Below are 21,589 nucleotides of genomic sequence, written 5' to 3'. Positions count from 1 at the left end.
CTCCTTGTCTTTGCACATGACTACATTTGCGCTTTTCTTATTGTATAAAAATCCCACCAGTTGTAGTTTCCATCGTATTTTGTTACCAGAAATACATCATTTGTGATAAAGTCAAGTCCTTTCCTGAACTGACTGATATCCTGCTGCGTGAACGGTGCGAAACCTTAGGCGGATACTAGCATAAACACAAGCTCGAAGGAGCCATGTATAATTCTAGCCTAAGTTTCCGAAAAAACATCCCACGAACCATGAATTCCCCCCTAGACTAAAGAAACTAAAAGTGACAACAGTAGCAGTGTCAACAACACTGCAACGAGATAAATAAATAAAGTTCTATCACATAAACTGCGGTGCTATACAGGGATTTCCGGCCCTAAGAAAAGCCGTAACAACACACGTGAAAAAATATCGTATTTTTTCACGTGTGTTGATATAGCCAATCAGCTGCTGACACGTCCCTCGCCTTTGGCGCCACTCGTTCAGGTTGATGAATGAATGGTAAAATCTTCAAGATTCTCTGTACAAGTTGTTTGTCGGAGCTTTCTCGAACTATGGCAGCTAAAACACTAAAAAATCCGTATCGCTGACAGACAGTGAGGTTCAAACTTTCCTAGAAGGGGAAGAAACCAATATACTAAAAGAAAAACCGAAAGGTACGTATTCAGTGGCTTTGGTGTTAGCATTTCTCCCGGCTGAGAATGAAAATCGACAACTGGAAGATTTGCCACTAGCCGATTTTGGCCATTTACCTGAAAGACTTCTTCTGTCTGTTAGGACAAAGTCAATAAATGAGAATTTTGTTAATGGAAAATTACAACCATTGTGGTTTTTGTAACCATGATTCAACGCATTTTTCCATCTTAGGAGTTAGTGCCAACGCACTTTACGATTGTTATTCGGGGACTGTCGATTCATTTAGGGCCTGTTTACATGGAGGTGGGAGACCCCAGGTGGGTGAGGTAACCCGCCTGTCCATATAATTTCTTATTTTATTTTGATCACGTTTACATGATAGGTGGGGTGACCCGCCCAGGCGGGTTGCCCGGTCTGCCAGGTGGGTTACCCTGTCAGCCGGGGTGACAATTTGCCATGTAAACATGTCAAGGTGGAGTAGCCCGCCTAGCCGGGGTCGCGTTCATGGAAAAAGCTCAAAAGCGAAACGTTTGTTTTAAAACTTTGTACATTTCCTAGCCGTCTCATGGCAGAAATCACCAGAAACCGCAACGGACACACAAAGAGTGTAAAATGTTCACATTTCGGAATATTTAGCGTTGTAAATCGACCATATTTGGTTTCCCAAACTATTCCGCATAACGTATTAAGTCAACGGTTTCTCGTGAAACCAAACACCGCGTAATACAACGCGTGACGCTTTCATGAATAAATACATATGTGTCCGAGGAATTTCTTCTCTCTAAGTATTAGCTTCTGTAAGGCAGTAATTCTTAACTAACTTACTTAATATGTGTGTGCGTGTGTGTGTGTGTGTACGTGTGCGCGGTCAAAGTTAATTACCATAAGTCCATATTGTAATTCTAATATAAGATTAGTTATTTTCAGTGAGAAAACCTGACTTGTTATAAGCCTCGTGGTTTCTTTCAGGTTTTCTCGCCATTTATTTTCTGTCATCAATTTTCTTCATTTTTTTTTCCATGTGTAAATGTCGTATATGGCAAATAAATATTGTATATTGTATATTGTATATTGAATTAATCTTTCGTCTTTTTCGAGATGTGAGCTCGGGACGCCTCTGCTCAAACTCCTTAATTGCAAGCGCAACAACACCCCAGCACTCCGGGGTTGTAAGATTGCATGTAAACGCGTTTTATTTTTCGACCACGGCTAGGCGGGTTACCTCACCTGCCTGGGGTCCCCCACCTCCATGTAAACAGGCCCTTATTTTCATTCATAAATAAAGTCGGCTTTTCTTCTCAGTAAAGGGCTATTGTATTTTATATGATAAACAAAATAATGCGTGGTTGCTTGTAGATATGGAATTTCTCTTCTTGTGCTCAACTCGACATCTCACTCGTTCGTTGCGCTCACTCGTGAGCTGTCGAGTTAAACACTCGATGAGAAATTCTATATCTACGCGTGCTCATGTATTATTCTTTATTCATTGAATTAGATGATAGCGAATCCAAGCGCTGTGTGAAAGTCGATGGATACGAAATATTAATTTACAATACTGATGTCAGTTATTTGCCATTGACCTAAATGAGTCATATAGCAATGCTACACTTAAACTAAAGAAGTTTTCTCTCTTAAAATCTCTATTTAAGGTTAACTTGAATCAGATAAACTCACTTGTTTTCCGTTTAACCGGCTCGACGACGACAGCCTCACTGAGCCTTTGCAATCTTTGAGGAAAGGAGCAACTTGTAGTGAAACTGCCCGATGACTTCTCGGCACAAAATCATCGTGCCTCGTGATACAGCCGATTCTTTCGTCAAAAGTTAGCTTGTGGTTTGCTGTGGGAATCATTCTACAGCAACGGAACTCTAGTGCGAAGGAGTAAAATGTTATGTCAACAAAAACGAACACAACTACCATTCTTAACATATATTTCGCCATAGAAAACAAAACACATACGCAACAAACTAAACATTCAGTAACAGGAGCTTTATGTTCTAATTTTGACCTGAACACTGCACGCGAGAAACCGTCTTAGTCAGTCTTCGTCGAAATCTTCCTTTGATGCACGCGGTTCTCTTTCATAGGGCTGAACCATACTCGCGATTTCCATTTCTTCTTTACCACTTAAGTACGATGTATCAAAACTCTCGGTAAAGCATGCTGAAGGTAGTTATACATCACTATTGAACATTATTTCAAGAGTGTTTCAACGCTGACTCATACAAAATTACAAGAGATGTGAGAGATTTGTAATTGCCAACAGAGAGTTTTCACAGTTTTCTACGTCATCACCCGTTAATAACCAGTTTACGGGACACTTTTAAGGCAAAATAAGAGCACTTTATGGCCCGAAAAAACCGAGTTTTAAGTTTTTTGAAATCTTTCTTCTATCGGAATTGGTTTGTACATATGATAAGCTAATTATTTTCGAAAAAAATTCGTGTCATAGGCACTTTAAGCTTCAGTTAGGACCTAAGGACTAAAATTTCAACTAGTTGCTCTTCTGTTTCATAGGAAGCGAAGTATGCTCCAGAAATGATATAGTCCTATCGTTGCCATTGAAAAGAAATACAAAATTATGGCTATGAACGCGTTTTGAGATTCTGATGAAAAACCTAATCCTTCCGAAAATTGTCTTCAGTTCACCTCAAACTCGACCTTGCGCAATCTTGCGTAGCAGCCTGGCCGTTTAACTATGGCTTGTGTTTGGTGACCTTAAGTCTATCTTCTCTTCAATATAGACGAAATAGTTGGAAATCAGGCGGGAACGTTCACATTCGGACGGAAGCGTCAGAAATCACAGACTTTGGCTAGGATATCTAAACATAGCTAAGCCACTCATGCAAGAGTGAAAGTTTTGGATCTATAGTGTGAGGTGGGACATTTTATGTTTTCTTTTTTGTAAAGTAAAAGAAGCATTAGCTCTCCAAACATTCCATCGTAATGAACTTATTACTTTTCATAAATCGTGAGCAAAAAAAAAAAGCACCTCTGCTTTATCTTAAAAAAGCCTCAGACCAAAGGTGTTTTAATGTGTTTTAATGGAAATAAGTAGAATAGACCGCATGTTGTCAGGCTTTCTGCAGTTCGTCCGTCAGGTACAGTTATTTGCCTCGAAAATATCAATTCACATAATTTTTTAGAGAGAAAGTAAAACTTCAACATCACAAAATACTCAATAAACGCTAACCAAAGATATTGTTATTATCGCTTATTATCTCTTCCCATTTTAAAGTAAATCTCCTTGCTGTTGCAGATTTTCATATTCACCAGACTGGAAACCATTCATGGGCAATGACGTCTTGCTCAACTGCAGCAAACTGGCGATCAAAAATCCTGAAGAAAGAGTACCAAAACTGGCTGGCTGTAGGCCACGCCCTTTCTCTTATGTGTGATGGGCTAAGGCCTTTCATCGAGAGGGAGATGAAAGCCTTTCATCAAGTGTTACTGGCAAACCTTGCCTCTACACCCCCTTGTACCTGTCGAAACCCCCTAAACCACTCTTGTGCTTGGGCTAAACAGCTTTTAATGTACCATAGAGGTGGAAAACCAAATTCTCCAAGGTGGCGCCAAAGCGACTCTTACAAGTGGACAGATCCAAACCTTGGTTACTGGGAGGTAGCCAAACTTTTCATGTCCGATTTGGGGAACAGCGCTGTTGATGTGATAGACGCGAGTAGTACTGACTGCACGGGATTGACCAATCTTCTCTTCTGGTGTTCCCACTTTCCCGTACAACATCATCTCGTTGAAGAGGTGCGAAAGACGCGAAATACCAGATGGGGACACGCTCCGAGACAGGAGCTAACAGATGGAGAAAAAGCAGGTGCCCTTGCAGCGATAAGAAATCTCCTTCAAGATCCGAACTTAATTTCTGACAATGGCGCTAAAGCGGCTCTCGCAGAGATTGACGCAATGGAGAAGGATTTCGATGCACGTAGTATTGAAAGGAAAGTTCTGGCAGATTTCCAAGAGACAGTGTGTGGTCAACTGGATGACATTGAAGGGGAAATGAAGGCCTTCAAGAAAGACTGCAAAGGTGTAAGCAACAAGGTACAGAAGAAACTGCTGAGTTTGCAAACGCGACAGACGAAGGTCTTTAAGCTTCTGAAAAGTATTGATGACAGAATGGAGGACGCCGCAAATCGAAACCTTTCGTATGTAACACAAGTTTCAAACCTCGTCAAATGGGTGTATACAAGGGGAAGGCAGTTTGTCTGTGACAACGTTCGCAGCATGAATGCTAAGTCCGTCGCTCTATGGTTGCTGTTAATGGTACTCCTGAGTTGCTGTAGATGTTTAAGTAAGAACTCTTACAACGATGGTGAGTTTTGACTCTGTCAGTTACCTTCAGTAATACACCACATTTGTTTTCAATTACTTATTTGTTTACGATCGAATGGGGAAGACCGGACAAAGGTTTTAAGCACGATATGGACGAGCAGCTAATTTGATTATCTAACCAGAAGAAAATCAATACAAATGAAAAGAATGAGAATAAAGAGGAAAGCTTTCTGTTCGAGTTTCGGTAAAGATGACGAATTAGGACCGTTCAAACAACTCTTATCTGTGTTTTGCTTTATCCAGTAATTCATTTCATGATAGCTGTCTACTAAAAAAACAATGCTGTCTACCCTTTACAGCAGTTCATCGAAGTGGTCGATCATGAGAGGCGAAAGTGAGTGGTTAGGTTGATTTGTTGGACACTGAGAACGAGGTTAACTGCCATAAGTGACCAAGATAGAATTTCTCCCTATAATATCTATGCAATATCAAACAGACAAGTGATGATAATAAATAAAAACATCAATGAGGGTATGATTAGTTGATCCACTACCAAATTCTCTAAACAAACGTAGTGATAATGATACGGCAAACAGCAAGGAGAATAAATAATAATATCTTGGGAGTGAAAGGGTTAAGAAGACTTTATGTTGACGAGAGAGGAAACAAATCCTTATTCGAAATAAACATTTTAACTCTCAACGCAATTGTTCTTATTTTAGTTTTTCTTTTCAGGGTGCCCGATTGAAGATGGTTTTGTTCCTTTTGAAAGTAAGGAATTCAATTTCACAAGCTACCTGAGTAATGCCCGAGAAAGATTCACTGGACGGCTCTGGCTCTACAATGAACTGGAAACAAACTTGATGAAACAAGATACCGATCGTGGGGTTATAGTTATCGGTGAGCCAGGCGCAGGAAAATCTGCGCTGACTGCCCAACTGATCTGTTCTCGCTCATCTAATCCTTTTATTCACAAAAGAATCATTGGTTACCATTTATGTAAGCACGCAGACAAAGCAACTCAGGACCCTGGTCGATTTGTTCGCAATTTAGTCGACTTGATGGCCAGAAGAGTTCCAGAATATGGAATGTTGATCTCCAATAGCTCACTCATCCTTTCAGTTCTAGAAGGAAGTTGTTTAAGAGATCCGTTTGAATGCTTTGAACAGGCTCTAATGGCGCCACTTTTGCAATTAAAAGGTGAACCTCAATTCTATTTTATTGTCATAGATGCCTTAGACGAATGCTCGTCAGACAACGGAGGGACCTCAATAGTTCAGTTTATAAGAGAAACGTCCAGTAAGCTTCCAAAATGGATAAAGCTGGTAATGACTTCTCGTAATGACTCAAATGTCCTAATACATTTCAGTCATGTCCCCAAAGTGTATATGTCCTCCACAGATGCTCGAAACTTACAAGACATCGAGATATTTATTACCACTAAACTATTCGAAGAGGCGCCGATTCTCCACAGGCTGAAAGTAGCATTAGGATTCAGTAGTGGTGACGAGATTTCTTTTCTGACGAGGAAGTTATTGAGTCAGAGCCAGGGGAATTTCCTTTTCGTGAAAGAAATGTTCCATTTTTGGGAAGACGAGTTCAGCAATGACGCAGACTTGAAGCAGCTCCCAAAAACGATTGGTGGGATATATGAGAATTACCTGAAAAGGGTTTATAGTTCCCGAGAAAAGTTTAAATCCGCTTTGGCTATTCTCGAGATCATGGTGGCTGCATTTAAACCAATGCAGGTTGATCGTGTATTCCAGGTTTTAAGAATGCAGGAGAACATCGACTACGAATATGACTTTGTCTACGCGTTAAAAGATCTTTCACATTTTATCAGATATGAAGAAGACAACACCATCACTATTTTCCACCTTTCCTTTACGGAGTGGCTCACAAGCAGTGAAAATATTGGCAACCCATACTATGTTAGTCGGAAACACGGTCACGGAAGATTGGCCAAGTACTATTTGAGTGTTGTCAAAAAGAACCAGAACTCAATGGACATTTACCATTTAGCACATCACATAAGTTTTTGGGAGGGCGACGAGAATTTCCTCGAGGAGTTTGGAAATATCAATGCCTCTTACATAAATGCCTCCATCAACAGTGATAACAAAACCCTTCTTCACCTTGCCGCAGAAGATGGCAATTTAAAACTTCTTCAGCTACTTGCTCCTGCGTTTGAGAGTGTTGACTGTGAGGACAATTATGGTTTTACTCCATGCTTCCTCGCTGCGAAAAAAGGTCTCAAAGAAAACGTTGAATTTCTCATTAGCAGAGGAGCTAACACTGACCACCGAACTAAGCGGCGCCACCACCTCCCATACGATTTGTAAGGGAAATTTCTCCTTTAATGTTTGACGTAGATCCCCTTGAACGAGCTAAAACAGCTTTCTGGAACTCCACCATGATGCATGCAGCCGCATCAGGAGGTCATACCGCCGTGATACGAGCTCTTCTCAAAAGGAATGCTTCGTTTCACGATGTGAACGGTGCTAACCTGACGGCCATCCAGCTGGCGGCACAAAATGGACACTTAGATGTTGTCCAAATTTTGTATTTTAAGGGGGCTGATGCAGACCATCTTTCTCTTCAACTTGCCGCTCACGGCGGTCACCCGCATGTTATAAAGTTTCTCTTGAAGACTGGTTTGATGGATACCTGCTTGCGATGTGATGGCTCATTTTATTGGCTCGGAAACAAAATAAGATACCAAGCGGCCTCTTGGTATAACTCTACTGGTCTGCATAGGTACATTTTATCTCACGACAATTACAGAATTGAATGCCAAAGTGCACTTCATTTGGCAGTTGCAGGAAAACACACAGAGGTAACTAAACTGCTATTGTCCATGAAATACAGGGCAATCCACTGCAAAGATTTCACTGGTCGAACCCCACTTCATGAAGCAGTGAGGCAAAATGATTTGGAAATAGCAGAGCTTCTCATAAGAAGTGGTGCCCGAATTTCTCAAAAATGCATGAAATTCCAAAATTTGTCTTACTCTCGTAGCTCCGAAGAGAAAGGTGGTGGAGAACGAATAGTGTTTCTCAATAAAAGAGAACAAGCAGAGTACTATAAAGATCTGTGCCACTGTGGTACGACACCATTTCTTCTTGCTGCAAGATATGGTCTAATTGAGGTGGCATCTCTACTCTTGCGCTATGGCGCAAGGCCTGACGATGAGGATTGCCAAGGGGCCATGCCACTTCATATTGCTGCGTGTCATGGCCATTACGATTTTATTGAATGGCTTCTTTCTCAAAGACCTTCTATTCATATTAACATAAAAAGTAAAAACCTCTCAACACCGCTTCACAGTGGCGCCATTTGCAATATCAACAAGGACATCAAACCGTTACTAGACATGGGCGCTAGCATTTATGAAACTGATGAAAACGGAATGACACCAATGCACTACGCTGTGGTCGACAATTTTGAAAAGTATACAAATTTGACTTTTGAATTTGAGGAACTCAGCAGTTCATCATTTATCACAGTTTGGGGCCCAGAAGGTGACATTACGGTAACGCATGATTCTTACGTTTCTAGGGCTGTACCGTTGAGCTTTCAGTGTCTAAAGCTGATTGAAATCATTAAATCATCAGGTGCCTCATATATAAATGAAATGGATACAAGTGGAAAAACAGCACTACATCTCGCGGCACGAACAGGGGAGGAGTGTTGTGTCCTACAGCTTCTGAAAAATGGGGCCAGAACAGATTTAAATGACAAACAAGGGAAAATCCCTCTTGACTTTGCCATGGAATTTGCGACTAATTTGTTTTATCCCAGAATGGCGAACCGCAGTGATGGAAAGATAAATTTTGACCTGATTCTAGCCTTGAACAGAAGGTATCATAATTCAGTAGCTGATATCTTGCTCTCTAGAGAGTACAACCTGTCCCAGGCGTGCAAAGGAAATAGAACTGATCTGTTGCATCGTGCGTTTGAGAAGCAACAGCCAATCATTGCTTACCTATTACTATCAAAGGGTCATAGACTTAGCTGTAAAGATGCACAAGGTCGATCCCCACTGTTAATTTATTTGCAGAATGGTGGCGAATGGCTGGACGTTGTTTTAAGGCGATTTGATGTACCTATTCATATCGAATGTGGGAAGCCTTTTAACCAGTCGGAATTGCACATGCTAGCGTTTAGACAGCCGACTGTGGCTACTGACAACCTTCTTGAGTACCGTACCTATGATGATTCATATTACTTTGCAGAGGATGGACCCCTTTTGAAAGCAATTCAGGCTCATCCGAAAAAATTCCGCGTTGTGGACGAGTGTCGTGACGCTGAAGGATACACAGCATTACATAGGGCTGCTCAAGGAGGCAACCTATTTTTCATAAAGAGGTTTCTTTCCTGGGGAGCCGATCCGAAAATACTAACTTCTCAAGGGCACAGCTCTCTAGTACTTTCCATCATGTATGGAGGGATAAGCCATTATCTATCAAGTCCACCCACACACACTGCGGAGAGAGCTGTAGATCTTTTGTTTAAAGCCACAAAACGTTCTTCACGTTTTGATGTTGGATGTAATAGAGCTCAGGAAAAACTAACAATATATCACTTGGCAGCTTACAGAGGTCTGATTGGTTTTGTCAAAACTCTTTTAAATGATCGAAGCATTAATGGCATTGATGTTAATTGTTCAAATGTGCATGGTATAACACCTTTGTACCTTGCCAAACTGTACTCTGGGACAGAGGAGCCTTCTGAAGGCAAAAGGGATCGATGGCAGGAAGTCGTTGATTTTATCACGAAATCGGGTGGCATCCTTACCTTTCCTAATCGAGAAGTGGAACTTAGCCTAATTTATAGACATCTCTATGGAAGCCATCCCCATTCATTCACTTTGGATGGCTTTGAAAAAGGTTGCGAACAATTCTATAACAGCGACTTTAGCACATGCAGCGAAGATGAGTTGAACCACCATCGTACTGGTGATCCAATAAACCCGCACATGAAAAATGTTATGAAGGAACTACTGCGGATAACGAATCCTTCAACTACTAGAGACAGAAATGTTCAACTGGTCCCTACGGATCGAGACGTAGTACGGGAAACTCTGAATAATCTAATTGTTAGGTCAAAAGCTTTGAATGATTTATCCAATTTGTTTCAAGACGTCATGGAGGGGCATCGTCGTACGAACCAAGCAATCAGACAAAGAATGTTATCCACAAACGAATCAGCAGTTCTCTTAATAAAGCTTCCAAAGCTCATTGAACAACCTGATATTATAAGGAATCTGCAGCTCAACAAGAAAGATCTAGCTTACCTAGATCAATTACTTCGTTATATGCGCTCCAGATATGAGTCAGAAAAATCGATCACATCCCACGAGATGGTACACCTGAAGAATATTGCACACAGGCATAGTGAGTTCTTTGGAGATGTAACGAAGTTTGTAAAACTCATAGAAAAACACGAAGAAAGTGAAACATGCCGAAATGAGATTTTCCAAGCAAATATGATATCACTTAGGTTTCGCTTGTATGTTTTAAATTCCAATATCGATGACCTTATAACACTAAAACGAAGTCGCCTCGAAAAAGGTGAATTTCTCTCTAAAAGAGTCCCATCCCAGTGGATAAATGCAGAGTACACAAACGGCTGGGCTCCAGCTGTAAAATTTCTCTACAGACAAGCAACTCAAGGATATTTGGGTTTTGATTATCTAAGAAACCTTACAGTGGGATATGACAAGGACACACGGATTCCACTGAGCGTGGACGCCTTGTATTTACTTTCACTGCAACATCGGACTGGGGGCTTCGTCTGACTGTAATGGTTCAAATAATTACTGGAAGTTGTGATAAGTCACGAGTTATTCAAATTAGATTAACTGAATTTTATTTTGTGATAAATGAACTTATAAGAATGTAAATTAATCATAGTCTTTACCTTGAAAACATATCATCATTGTAATCGTATGAGGTGATAAAATATTTACTTAGCTTGACCTTCATCTTTGTAAAACTAGTTTTATACAAAAAATGACAGCCATACAAATCAATCCTATTTGCGAGATGTAAATTCGCGAGTGTAAGGATAAACTTTTGACCCCAAGTACCTATGATTGCAGTTTTTATATGTAATCGCTCGTTGAGAAAAATCAAAGTGCTCTGTGAGCAAACTCGTGAATTGACACATGATTTTTTAGACTATGTTTAATGTTATCTGGTTTAGGGAATTTTGTGGTTGATTGTCATATCTAAAGTACGAGCAGTAGTTCAGTGTTCGCTAATGTAGCAAAGAAACAAAGTAACGTTGGGATAAGAAGGCATTACAATTGAAATGATCATGCTATTACATTTGACAAGGTGGATGATGTCATGTGTTTTAAACGTCTATCATTTTTGTTTCTGGCTCAAAAGAAAAGGTTGGAAGTAAATGTGGGTGAAAAGTGAAATTTACTGTCTTTCGTTGTAAATATTACAAAATCAAGGCAATACTGTCTTAATGAAAACAGTAACGATTCCCTTTTTATCAAATGAGACAAACGGGAACGAGTTTTGAGTGATATAACTAAGCCAAGCCTGCCACCGTCATTTTGGATCTCCGCCTGGGCAGATTTAAGTCACGTGCTAGGCAACGTATAATCAATAACAAGCTAGAATTTCATTTCAGGCTTATTTATCAATTTTGTAGTGTGTAACTTTCGCATTTTAGTACGTTGTATGTATGTTGAATCTTCAAATTGTCTTGAAACTTAAAAGAAAATTGTTCTTTAAAAATTCACTGAAAATCGGTAGCTAAAATTGTTTGTTTAGGTGTTATTTGATTTTCGTGTTAACTTGTTATTTTATCAGTCGCCGGCATCTTTTGTTGCTTCACACAGGAAAAACACACGCGACGAATCGTAATGATCAATTTTGTCCTCAATCTCACGCTTTAACAGAAAAAGCTTTTGAACATCTGTAAACTCCGAGCGCTTCGCAATAAGTGATATTTTCAATGAATCTTCGGATTGTTTTCAAGTTCAAGGATTGTAAATTACAATTCTATGAAAAACGAAGGTTGTTCTGTTATTTCAGTGTGAATCCTTGCATGCCTGCCAGTCGCTGGCGCCGCTTGTTGAAACTAAAACGAAAAAAAAAAACTCTTAAGATTATCATTGGCTTCTTTTTCACCCCACCACTATTCTTAGCAACAAAGGTCGCCATTTCGTCTGTTTATTGCTCGCCAAAAACTATCAAATGCACTCAAAAGCCTAAAATCTAAAAAAAGTTTACAGGAATCGACCAATCGAGCGAGCGAGCGAGCGAGCGAATGGCATTCCCCACATCGCATCTATAACTCGCTCTTGCGCATGCGCGCAATTCACGAGTTAATGATTGCATAAATTAGGCTTGATTGTTGTCAGAGATGTTAATCTTTCCTGTAGTAGGTTTTCTTTATGCTTTCGTGCGAACATCTAAATTTATTCCAGTGCATCATTTTCAGCTAGTTTTTGTTTCAACTTGCTATTAGGTTACTGCTCAGATATGAAATGAATGAAGTGAAATATAATTTTTTTGGACAAGCTATTGTGAGCCTAATGAAGATTGCTGGCCTTGATCGCTTGAATCATGGATTACCTCATGCCTATCAACATTCACATTTAAAAAAAAATAAAATGCCCTTCCAATCCAAGGTTAACGTGGCGGGAAATTGTGCACCTTTTGTGGTGTTCCTTGTAGCTGGCGATTGACATTAAAAAAAAAAAGTCCAGTGTTTCCGATTACAGTTAAGATGTTTTTATGTCAATTACATTTTATCATAAATAGAAAAGACAATGCCATCACCATTTTCCACTACTCTTTTGAGGAATGGCAGCGCAACCATTGGAAGCCCGTACGGTCACAGACGACTGACGGAGTACTTCCTCGGTGTAATAAAAATGTCTCTGCGTTGGATTTGTAGATGATGACAAAAACTTATTCGAGAATTATTTGATTGTTTCAGCTTGACCTTGTTACAGTGACATAGAATTTTTAATGGACTAGATTAGGCTACAAGACCACTAACAACGCTGAACGATTCCTCGAAACTCTTACTCGTTACTGGCCCACGACCCATGCGCAAGAACTGGTCGATTCTATAGTCGCTCCGTTAAGGTAACAAACTGTTTATATTGGTGTAAATTTCGAATATCTGATTGAAACGAAATACAAATTTCCAAATCACCAATGAATGGTGTTTATCAGAAAATAAAGGAATCTAAATCGATAGAAGGAAAATAAAACTCGACACACAATATTGTCTATAAGCCTTGTAATATCAACTCTCATTTCTGCTAGAATATTTTACATTATTCACGCAGAACTTTAAGGTTCCGTCAACGGAGGGCCTTGGCATGTAATTTCCTTCTAATGCGAGAACTCTACTGGAAAGATTCCTCTCTGTGCAATGCAGCCACACTCTGTTTCACTATCTTCGAGAAACCACTGCAAAATAGAAAAAAAGCAGGTGATATTAAGGTTACTGTCAACAAAATGCTCAAAATTTCGTTTTGCTCATTTTGTTTACATCCCGTCTTGCACTGCACAACAAAAGGGAACTTCTGACACATTTCGCAAAACGTTGATAGATAGGCGAGCACCAAAGAAATCGAAGTTGATTTCTTCTTTTTCCCTAGCTTGCTTTGCCTACTTTTCCTTCTGATTTTCCCGATGAATTTTCGATTTCATGTAAGTCGCGTTCCCCGTTTCCCACGAATTTCAAAGAAGTTCTTCGTCACGAGACTTGCCATAAAGGGTAGAGGGGAGAGAGTGCGATATTGCGTTTTATTTTTTGTTCTACAAGGATTTACGGCCCCGAGAAAAGCCGTAACAACACACGTTAAAAAATATCGTATTTTTTCACGTGTTGATTAAGCCAATCAGCTGCTTACACGTCACTCGCCTTTGGCGCCACTCGGTCAGGTTGGTGAATGAACGGCGAAGCCTTCACGATTCTCAATACAAGTTGTTTGTCGGAGCTTTCTCGAATCATGGCGGCTAAAACACTAAAAAATCCGTATCGCTGGGTGACAATGAAGTTCAAACTTTCCTAGAAACGGAAGAAAACCAATATACTAAAAGAAAAACCGAAAGTTTCGTATTCAGTGGCTTTGGTGTTAGCATTTCTCTCGTCTGAGAATGAAAATCGACAACTGGAAGATTTGCCACTAGCCGATTTTGGCCGTTTACCTGAAAGACTTCTTCTGTCGGTAAGGACAAAGTCAATAAACGAGAATTTTGTAAATTGAAAATTACAACCATTGTTTGTAATCGTGATTCAAGGCATTTTTCCATCTTAAGAGTCAGCGCCAACGCACTCTACGATTGTTATTCGAGGATTGTCGATTAATTAATTTTCATTCATCACTGAAGTCGCCTTTTCTTCCCAGTAAAGGGCTATTGTTTATATGATAAACAAAATAATACACAGTTGCTTTTAGATATAGAATTTCTCTTCTCGTGATCAACTCGACATCTCACTCGTTCGCTGCGCTCACTCGTGAGTTACCGAGTTAAACACTCGAAGAGAAATTCCATATCTACGCGCGCCCATGTATTATTCTCTATTTATTGGCCGGTGGCATGATCGCATCGACACGCGCTTAAATGAGGTGCAAAAACTGAATTTCTTTGAAGGCCAAAAACTCGACGTTTCGTCTTTGTGCGAGTTACCTCCGCCTAAACAAATTAATAGGGTATGTAGATTTGTTATATTTTCATGAAAATTGGTCAGAATGTTTGTCAGATGTTAACGCACCAAAGTGTGTGAGGCTTTATGGAAATTCGAAATATTTCTCTCGTAACGTCCCGGAGAGTGACAACAACCGAAACATTCTGTTTTGTCCAACTTCAAAATAAATTTCCTCAGGAACCAACAGGAATATCAAAAAGGGCTCTCACACTTTGTTAGCCTATTATCTGCTGCGTGATATTGTCCAGTTTGTTTCGAGGTTCGCGGTAAAGTGGTAATTCAGTAAAGCAAACACCGTCAGTGTTGTGTTAAAACACTCGCGCACGCTTACAAAATCTGAAAAAAAAAAACCCATTAAAAACCATTATTATTCCCATAATCTATACTTTATAAGCTTTACAGTGATGTGCAATTTTCCGTGGTTTCTTTAAATGTAGCGCGCGTAGGAAGATTTTTCCGGAAAGCATACTATTTTGTTGACAGTAAGCTCGAGTGCTTACGCAGGTCATACGCTGTGTATTAAAGTCACACGCTTCTGCCTAATGTAGTGCGGTAACAAAATGAGAGGAAGTGCCTCGTGTATCTCTGAAAGGCGAAGGGAGACACAGCGTCGGTAAATATTGGGTTCAGCATTCTTTTACCCTAGGTTACGTTGATACTTTACTTTTCATCCTTGTATATCCTGAAGTAGTAGTCTACAAAGTCGCTTCTCCCAAGATTTTCTACAAATTCTTCATCATGAGTGATGATTACAAGTTGAAAGTTCCTCTGCAGATGTCTGGTTCTGATGACGCTGAAACAATTTAATGAGATCCAGGTAACGATATGAGTAAGACTGGCTCAATGACTCTCCTTAACATTTAGCCCATAAGAGTGACAGAAATCTAATTTCTCCCGACAGCGTCACTTCTGAATGCAACATTATGTTCATGAGAACTAAAGAAGTGATTGTTACCTAAAGAAGCTATTGATTTACAGTTCTCATGATACTGACAAGGACAGTTCTTCTTTTTTTGAAAGGGAACCCACATCACAAAATTTGGGTCCTGTAGAATCTTATGACATGATTGAAATTAAAAACACACACCCACAAACTGAGATGAATCGAGAACTGTCTCTAGACAATTGCGGGTAGCTGATCAAAACTTTTAAGTTAAAACAAATCTATCAACGATAAAGCGATAAAAATCGTGTAAAAGATCGAAACACTAGACTTTTAAACAGCATCGTAAAATGAACAGTTTTGTAAAGAGAAACTCACGCTGCCAATTGGTTAGCAAGACTCTCTATGTTATCTTCATCCAAATTTGTAGTCGGCTCGTCGAGAGTTAAAATACCGCAGTTCAGACAGAATGTTTCTGCTAGAGCTAATCTGATTATCAACGATGCCAGAACCTGTGAAAGCAAAATAGCAGGGGACGAAAATCTAAGAGAGGGTTTGTAAAAGGTAAAAAACGAAATTCAAAGAAATTTTTCCCAACGGTCTCTGGTTAATATACTGTATATACTGTATATACTGTTAATATACTGTACCAGCAAAACACAATCCTATATCCTTCAGAAAGTCAAAGGTCACTTCTCATTCGTCGTACACTATTACGATTTCGAAGTTCAAGGGAGGAGTAGAAAAGAGAGAGAATAAAAGTATTTCAAGGTGACAGAGAGCATCAAAACTTTACTGACTTGGGTGGCTTGCCACTACGTCAATTCTCCAATGCAGCTAAATTGACAGTGTACAAGAAAAAAAATGTAGAAAATATGACACAGGCACACTTCAGATATAAAGAAAACAGAAAAAAAGGTTCCAATGCAATCGTTCGATGGACGATTGCCGCCAGTTGCCGCCGAGATTGAAAGTTCAACGTGTTAAGGATTTGACTTCCATAAAAAAGTATACGAAGCTGATGTTTCGTGGGGTCTTGAGCTTCCGATTCAAGCCTCCAATGCTCAGATACTGCGCCCATCAAAAGCAATAAGCGAACAAACAAACCTTTTGTCCAGCACTACAGCGTCCTCTCATGTCCAGTGATGTGTCTCCTTTAATCATAACTACCTGATAAAAAAGTAAAAAAACAAAGATTTATTTAACTCCGAGGGACCACAAAGCTGAATGTGTCTGCACTCCTCACGTGCTCGCTTGTGAATCCTTACCAACAACATAAATCGTTACAAATATCCACCAACCACCAGAAGTTACCAAAAAATACAACATCTCTGGCAATTTCAATACATTATCCAGCCAAAAAATTATTAGAATCGGCCATCTTATCAGCTTAGAGTTGTTATCTTACACAAGACTCCTAAATAATTGGGTAGAACTTTGAAGCCTAAGGGGATAAATACTAGTCAGAATCTTCGTAGTCCGCTGATAAAATGACGAGACTGTTTCACATAAAATGATGAAGAGGAGGACTCTTCTTCTCGAAAAAACTAATTTACCAAGATTACCTAGGGTAAGGTGAAAAGAAAACAAAGCTTTTTACCCTGTAGTTATACGTCCGTCGTGCTTTAATCGCTCCACTTACTTCTTCCTCGTCTGCACGAATTTCAATTGTATCGATATCTACAGAAAAACGATTAGAGGAGATTTTTAACCGAACTATAAATTACAGCGATAGCTGTATTAGATCTATCGAGTCTGCATTGACAAAATTGTCACCACTGTAACGTTTAAACTGTAACAAGCTCCTTCTATAGTTCAATCAATTGGACTGAAACGGGTAAACAGAAAACGACCTTTTCGTCTGAATACTTGGTCCAGCAAAATTACAAAAGAATATTCTCAAAATGACAGACGAGTGATTTGATGTGAGATACGGCCATTACCACATATGATATACGAAATATATCATGTTTGAATGGCCTATCAATGAGAAGCCGGGGTTTCAATTTTTTTCCCGTAAGCCGGCTGCCGATGATGTAATAGGGAAACAGGGGCTGTAAGGCGAAACCCAAACACAGAGCCTGCTCGTAGGCTGAACAGACGGCGGTAAGAGGTCTTATGGGCAGCAGTAGACCACCCGTAACCGAATTTTAATGAAATTAGCGCAGAAGCGAATTGAGAGCATGTCTAAGAGACTCGCTTATCTGACCTGTAAACTCTCTTAAAGACCTTCCACATGGGAAAACAGGAAAATAGCAGGCTTAACAGACTGGACTCGAGTTACGTATTCTTACCATTCCCCTTGTATGTGTTGATCCAATACTCTTTGATAATTTTGTTGATCTCCGCCATTTTAATTCCGTGATATCGCATGATGGCCCTAGAATACACCAGTCGTTAAAAACTGAATGTTACTGTTGAGTTAAGAAATGTGACCTGCGCTACGTGAGTGCGCATGACATTTGTCCTGATTGGGAGAATACAAAGCAAATAAGTCGATGGCATTGAGAACATCTAAGGGAACACACTCCCACAGCGTAAATGTACAATCTTGTTTTGAGTGCGTCGTCGCTGTTGTCGTTGACCGATGAAACAACTGAGATCAAAGAACAACTACAATAACAACAAAAGCCCAGCAAAACATAATGCTTGAGTATAACTCGTATTTGCTAGAATCAAATTAAAATGAACATCTTAAATAACAACAAGCTTTCAATTAAAAATCAATAAACTAAAAAGAAAAAGTAGTAAGAACTAGATGACGAGACTAGAACCAATGTCCTAGAAGAAAGGGCTGCCTAAATTAGTTAACCACACTAATGAAGAAGATCGCCAACCTGTCAAGAGCCTTGTAGTACTTTCCAAGGTCATCATTTGCCATTTCAGTGGTCTGCAAAGTAGTAACAACGGTTAAAAACTTTGACGGGACAAAGCTACCCAACCAGACATACGGGGCTTAATACCACGTGTCACAAAATTAAGCGATTACGTTCACTTTCGGTTGGAGGAAATTGGAGGAACTCAATCTTCCAAATACTTTGAAATCATGCATTCTGCGCACGCACAGCCCAACATGGTTTTAAGTTTTTAAACGTCTCTCACATGTTAGAAAGGGACGTTTGACTTTAGGTGCGCGGACGAACGCGTTAACGAAGAATTGTATATGGTTAAGGGGACCTTAACGAATCATAAATATCCGCCATGGTAAGAGAAAATAGGCCTCTAAAAACAAAAATTCTAAGGACTAAATTATACGTAAGCTACAATTAGCGTTGAGAATTTCATATGAAAATGTGCAAAGAATCGAAAATTGAATCATCTCACTTGTTCCCTACATGCTGAGTACAAAAGACGTTGGGAGAAAAAGTACCACCTGCACACTGACCATTTGAAAACTATTATACCTATTGAGGTGGGCGAATTACTAGTTATTGCCTGTATCACTCACCTTCATAGCGATGACTTTTTGTCTGTGTTTCTCCTCAGCATTTTTAAACAAGTCACTGCGCAACTCCTTTTGGCACCGCCTCAGGTCATCCTCGTAACCTGTAAGTCGCCCTTCGTGGTGCGCTTTCTGAAAACAGGTCAAGTATGTCATAAGAAAATTTATCAGAAAACTTCTGTAAATATGAATATTAAAATGAATATCTCCCAAATTTCTTTAAACAGCACTGTCGATTTCTTTTTCAATTGCTTCCATCGAGAAAAGCTGGCGGCATCAACACCAGGAGTCTTCCTTGCCTTGTTTTCCATGCCAGGTGTTGGGAACTGCCAGTTTCGATATGAGCATTGATATTTACAAACAAAATTATTGAGGATTTAAAACATATTGTAGTCTAGCAAGTTCCCCTTGGCGACTTTCCCTGGAGGGACATTATATACAACGAACGCTTTTTCTTTGCTTTGCAACTGTCAACGAAAGCTTGCTGAAACAAATGTCTGTGATAAGAGGCACGAGAAAAATTAACCATTTAAGTATACATTTCACTTGCACAGCCATTACTGTTGCCTTCATCAGCCCCCTTAGATAAGATCTATTTTGGATGATAATTTAAAATCTCCTCGATAAACCGATACTTTCCCTGTGGTTTATACAATGTGATGCGCGCAGTTACCTCTTTCCTTAGATCGTCAGATCGCTGTTGCAATTCTTGCCTCTCACTAAAATAAAAAAAAAAAAGCCGTAGTTTTTTTAGAATTAACCATTTTGTAGAGAAGTGCAAACCAGTCCCATTCATTCAAACTTTCACATATCTCGAGAAGGCCCAGAGCGATTGAAAACTTAGATGTACATACTCAAGACAGTGTCACGATGAATAATTCTCGAAATGTCTCCAGAACCATTTTTGTGCTTCTGAGCTGAATACATTCCCCTTGTCGTTTGTTTCTTCCTGTTAAAAAAATTGACAGTTTTCCCTACGTCGATCTACCCAAAGATCGTTCATGGAAAGAAAGATAATCTCAGCCTGCCTTCAACGTGGAAACCACAAAGTACTCCACGCAATTGGAAAGTTATGGCATGCTTTTCAATTGTGTCTTGGGAGATGGGCAGGCACCGAAAGAAAAACTTGATATTCCATGTGACTCCTCACGTAACTCCTTTTTTGGAACACTGAAGCAATCAAGAGTTTATTTGACTCCTAAAAGAACCGAAAGCCTCGCATAACTGAAAGAAAAAACCAAAAGGGATTTTAGGCAGCTTTTCCTTGTCTCTTACCTTGCAAGGTCCTGGTGGTCGCCAAACTTACGCAGTTCTTTGTAAACATCTGCCATTTTCTTGTCGATATTTTGAATTTCTTCCTGGGTACTCTTCAACTGAATGTTGTCCTCAAGTTCACGGGCCCGTATCTGTCAACAAAGTTTAAAATATCTCGTAGTTTTGAATCTGGACTATCTCCTTTAGCGACTTGGGGAATTTGGTACAAGAATCACTTCTCCGCAGAGTACAAACTGTTGTTTTAGCTATTACATTCATTAGCTTAGCCGTAGTTTAATGAACAAATTGTTTGAAGTTCATCATAAATAAAAAAGTTATTTATGATTTACAGGTTATCAATCATTGATTATTCGAATACCCAATGCTTTTTTATACTAATGTTCTCTACCAGGCACGCAATGCAATCAATCTGCTACTTTTTAAGAGAGAGTGTGGAAACAACTACGCATGACGCTTTCGTGCATGAGCTGTCGATAATTTGTAGGCAGCTATTTTCAAGCTAACTCGCACGGCGGGCTCCTAATAGGCAATTGGAAAAGGAAAAAAAATTCCAACGAATCATATTTATATTTTTGAAGAAAAAAATTTTAAAGGCTAACCTGTTGCTTGGAAATGTCGTTCTTCAGTTTATCGATTTCAGAAGACACAGCTTCTTTCTCCGATTTCAGTTTGTCTGCTCTACCTTCCACTTCTCGTAAACGAGCCTCGTTTTCCTGTAAGGCCGTTGTGCCTCCATCGCTCACGTACCTTAAAAAAAAAAAAAACCCTGAATTAAAAATTCACCGCATAAAGTTAGAGTTTAGACATTCAATGAAGATTCAGATAACGTCTCTCTAATAGTAATAGAGGTTGGTACATCATTACCATTCGCTGATAAAATGCTCTTTCCCGTTTGGGGTGAGAATGATTGTACCACCCCTTCCCCTCCCCCGCACACACACACACACACCCAACCACTCACACATTCGATGTACGTAAAGCAGGTGGTAACCTTCTCATAAGTAAGGATCGGATTAAGTTTACCTAACATCTTAAGAATATAACTAAACAATAACATTTGAAATAAAAGAAAACCTAAAGATAATTCGTGATTGTTTAAAAAGTCAACGTGGTTCAGAATTAAAGTTAATTGCATGAGTCCATGCAAAAACTCTGTCATTGACGATGTTGCTTCCATTGCTGAAGTTGTTAAGAAAAGCAATGAGGCAGCAAGTTTCTTCTGCTAGTACAGGGCAAATATTAGACATGTCACTTCTGACGGCTCCTTTGAGAGCTAATAAATTGCACGCCGGCAGTTTTACTGTGGTAGTTAAACTCCAACTATAATACTTTGAGGTATAACCGATACTAATATTTTTAGGACACGATTTCTTCGA

The 21,589-nt window shown here is 39.6% G+C and overlaps 2 protein-coding genes across 4 annotated transcripts in view; one reads left to right on the top strand and one right to left on the bottom strand.

The window, feature by feature from the left end:
* Positions 1–3,375: 3,375 nt before the first annotated feature.
* On the top strand, positions 3,376–10,849 carry LOC113683432 (uncharacterized). The gene is given in 4 exon segments (XM_089205688.1): positions 3,376–3,506; positions 3,893–4,960; positions 5,656–7,230; positions 7,233–10,849. Coding segments are annotated over 3 exon segments (6,093 nt in total). The 5' UTR covers positions 3,376–3,506; positions 3,893–3,930; the 3' UTR covers positions 10,721–10,849.
* Positions 10,850–13,179: 2,330 nt separating this feature from the next.
* Positions 13,180–21,589, bottom strand: part of LOC113683551 (DNA repair protein RAD50-like) — a 30,021-nt gene continuing 21,611 nt past the window's right edge. For 2 of the 3 annotated variants that reach the window (XM_089205689.1, XM_089205691.1), the window contains exons 33-43: positions 20,813–20,960; positions 20,214–20,344; positions 19,612–19,657; positions 18,945–19,070; positions 18,334–18,386; positions 17,791–17,876; positions 17,097–17,176; positions 16,604–16,666; positions 15,875–16,008; positions 15,278–15,406; positions 13,180–13,367 (exon numbers count right to left, since the gene is read on the bottom strand). In XM_089205689.1, the coding sequence (XP_089061815.1) occupies positions 13,304–13,367; positions 15,278–15,406; positions 15,875–16,008; positions 16,604–16,666; positions 17,097–17,176; positions 17,791–17,876; positions 18,334–18,386; positions 18,945–19,070; positions 19,612–19,657; positions 20,214–20,344; positions 20,813–20,960 (1,060 nt within the window). In that variant the 3' untranslated portion in view covers positions 13,180–13,303. Of the gene's footprint in view, positions 13,368–15,254; positions 15,407–15,874; positions 16,009–16,603; positions 16,667–17,096; positions 17,177–17,790; positions 17,877–18,333; positions 18,387–18,944; positions 19,071–19,611; positions 19,658–20,213; positions 20,345–20,812; positions 20,961–21,589 lie in introns of all 3 variants that reach the window. The other variant, XM_089205692.1, reaches the window with a different exon arrangement.

Source organism: Pocillopora damicornis, chromosome 4 (genome assembly GCF_964200805.1).
Source record: "Pocillopora damicornis chromosome 4, jaPocDami1.2, whole genome shotgun sequence".
NCBI lineage: Eukaryota > Metazoa > Cnidaria > Anthozoa > Scleractinia > Pocilloporidae > Pocillopora > Pocillopora damicornis.
Note: the sequence above shows the minus strand (reverse complement) of the source record. Positions and strands in the feature narration are given on the sequence as shown.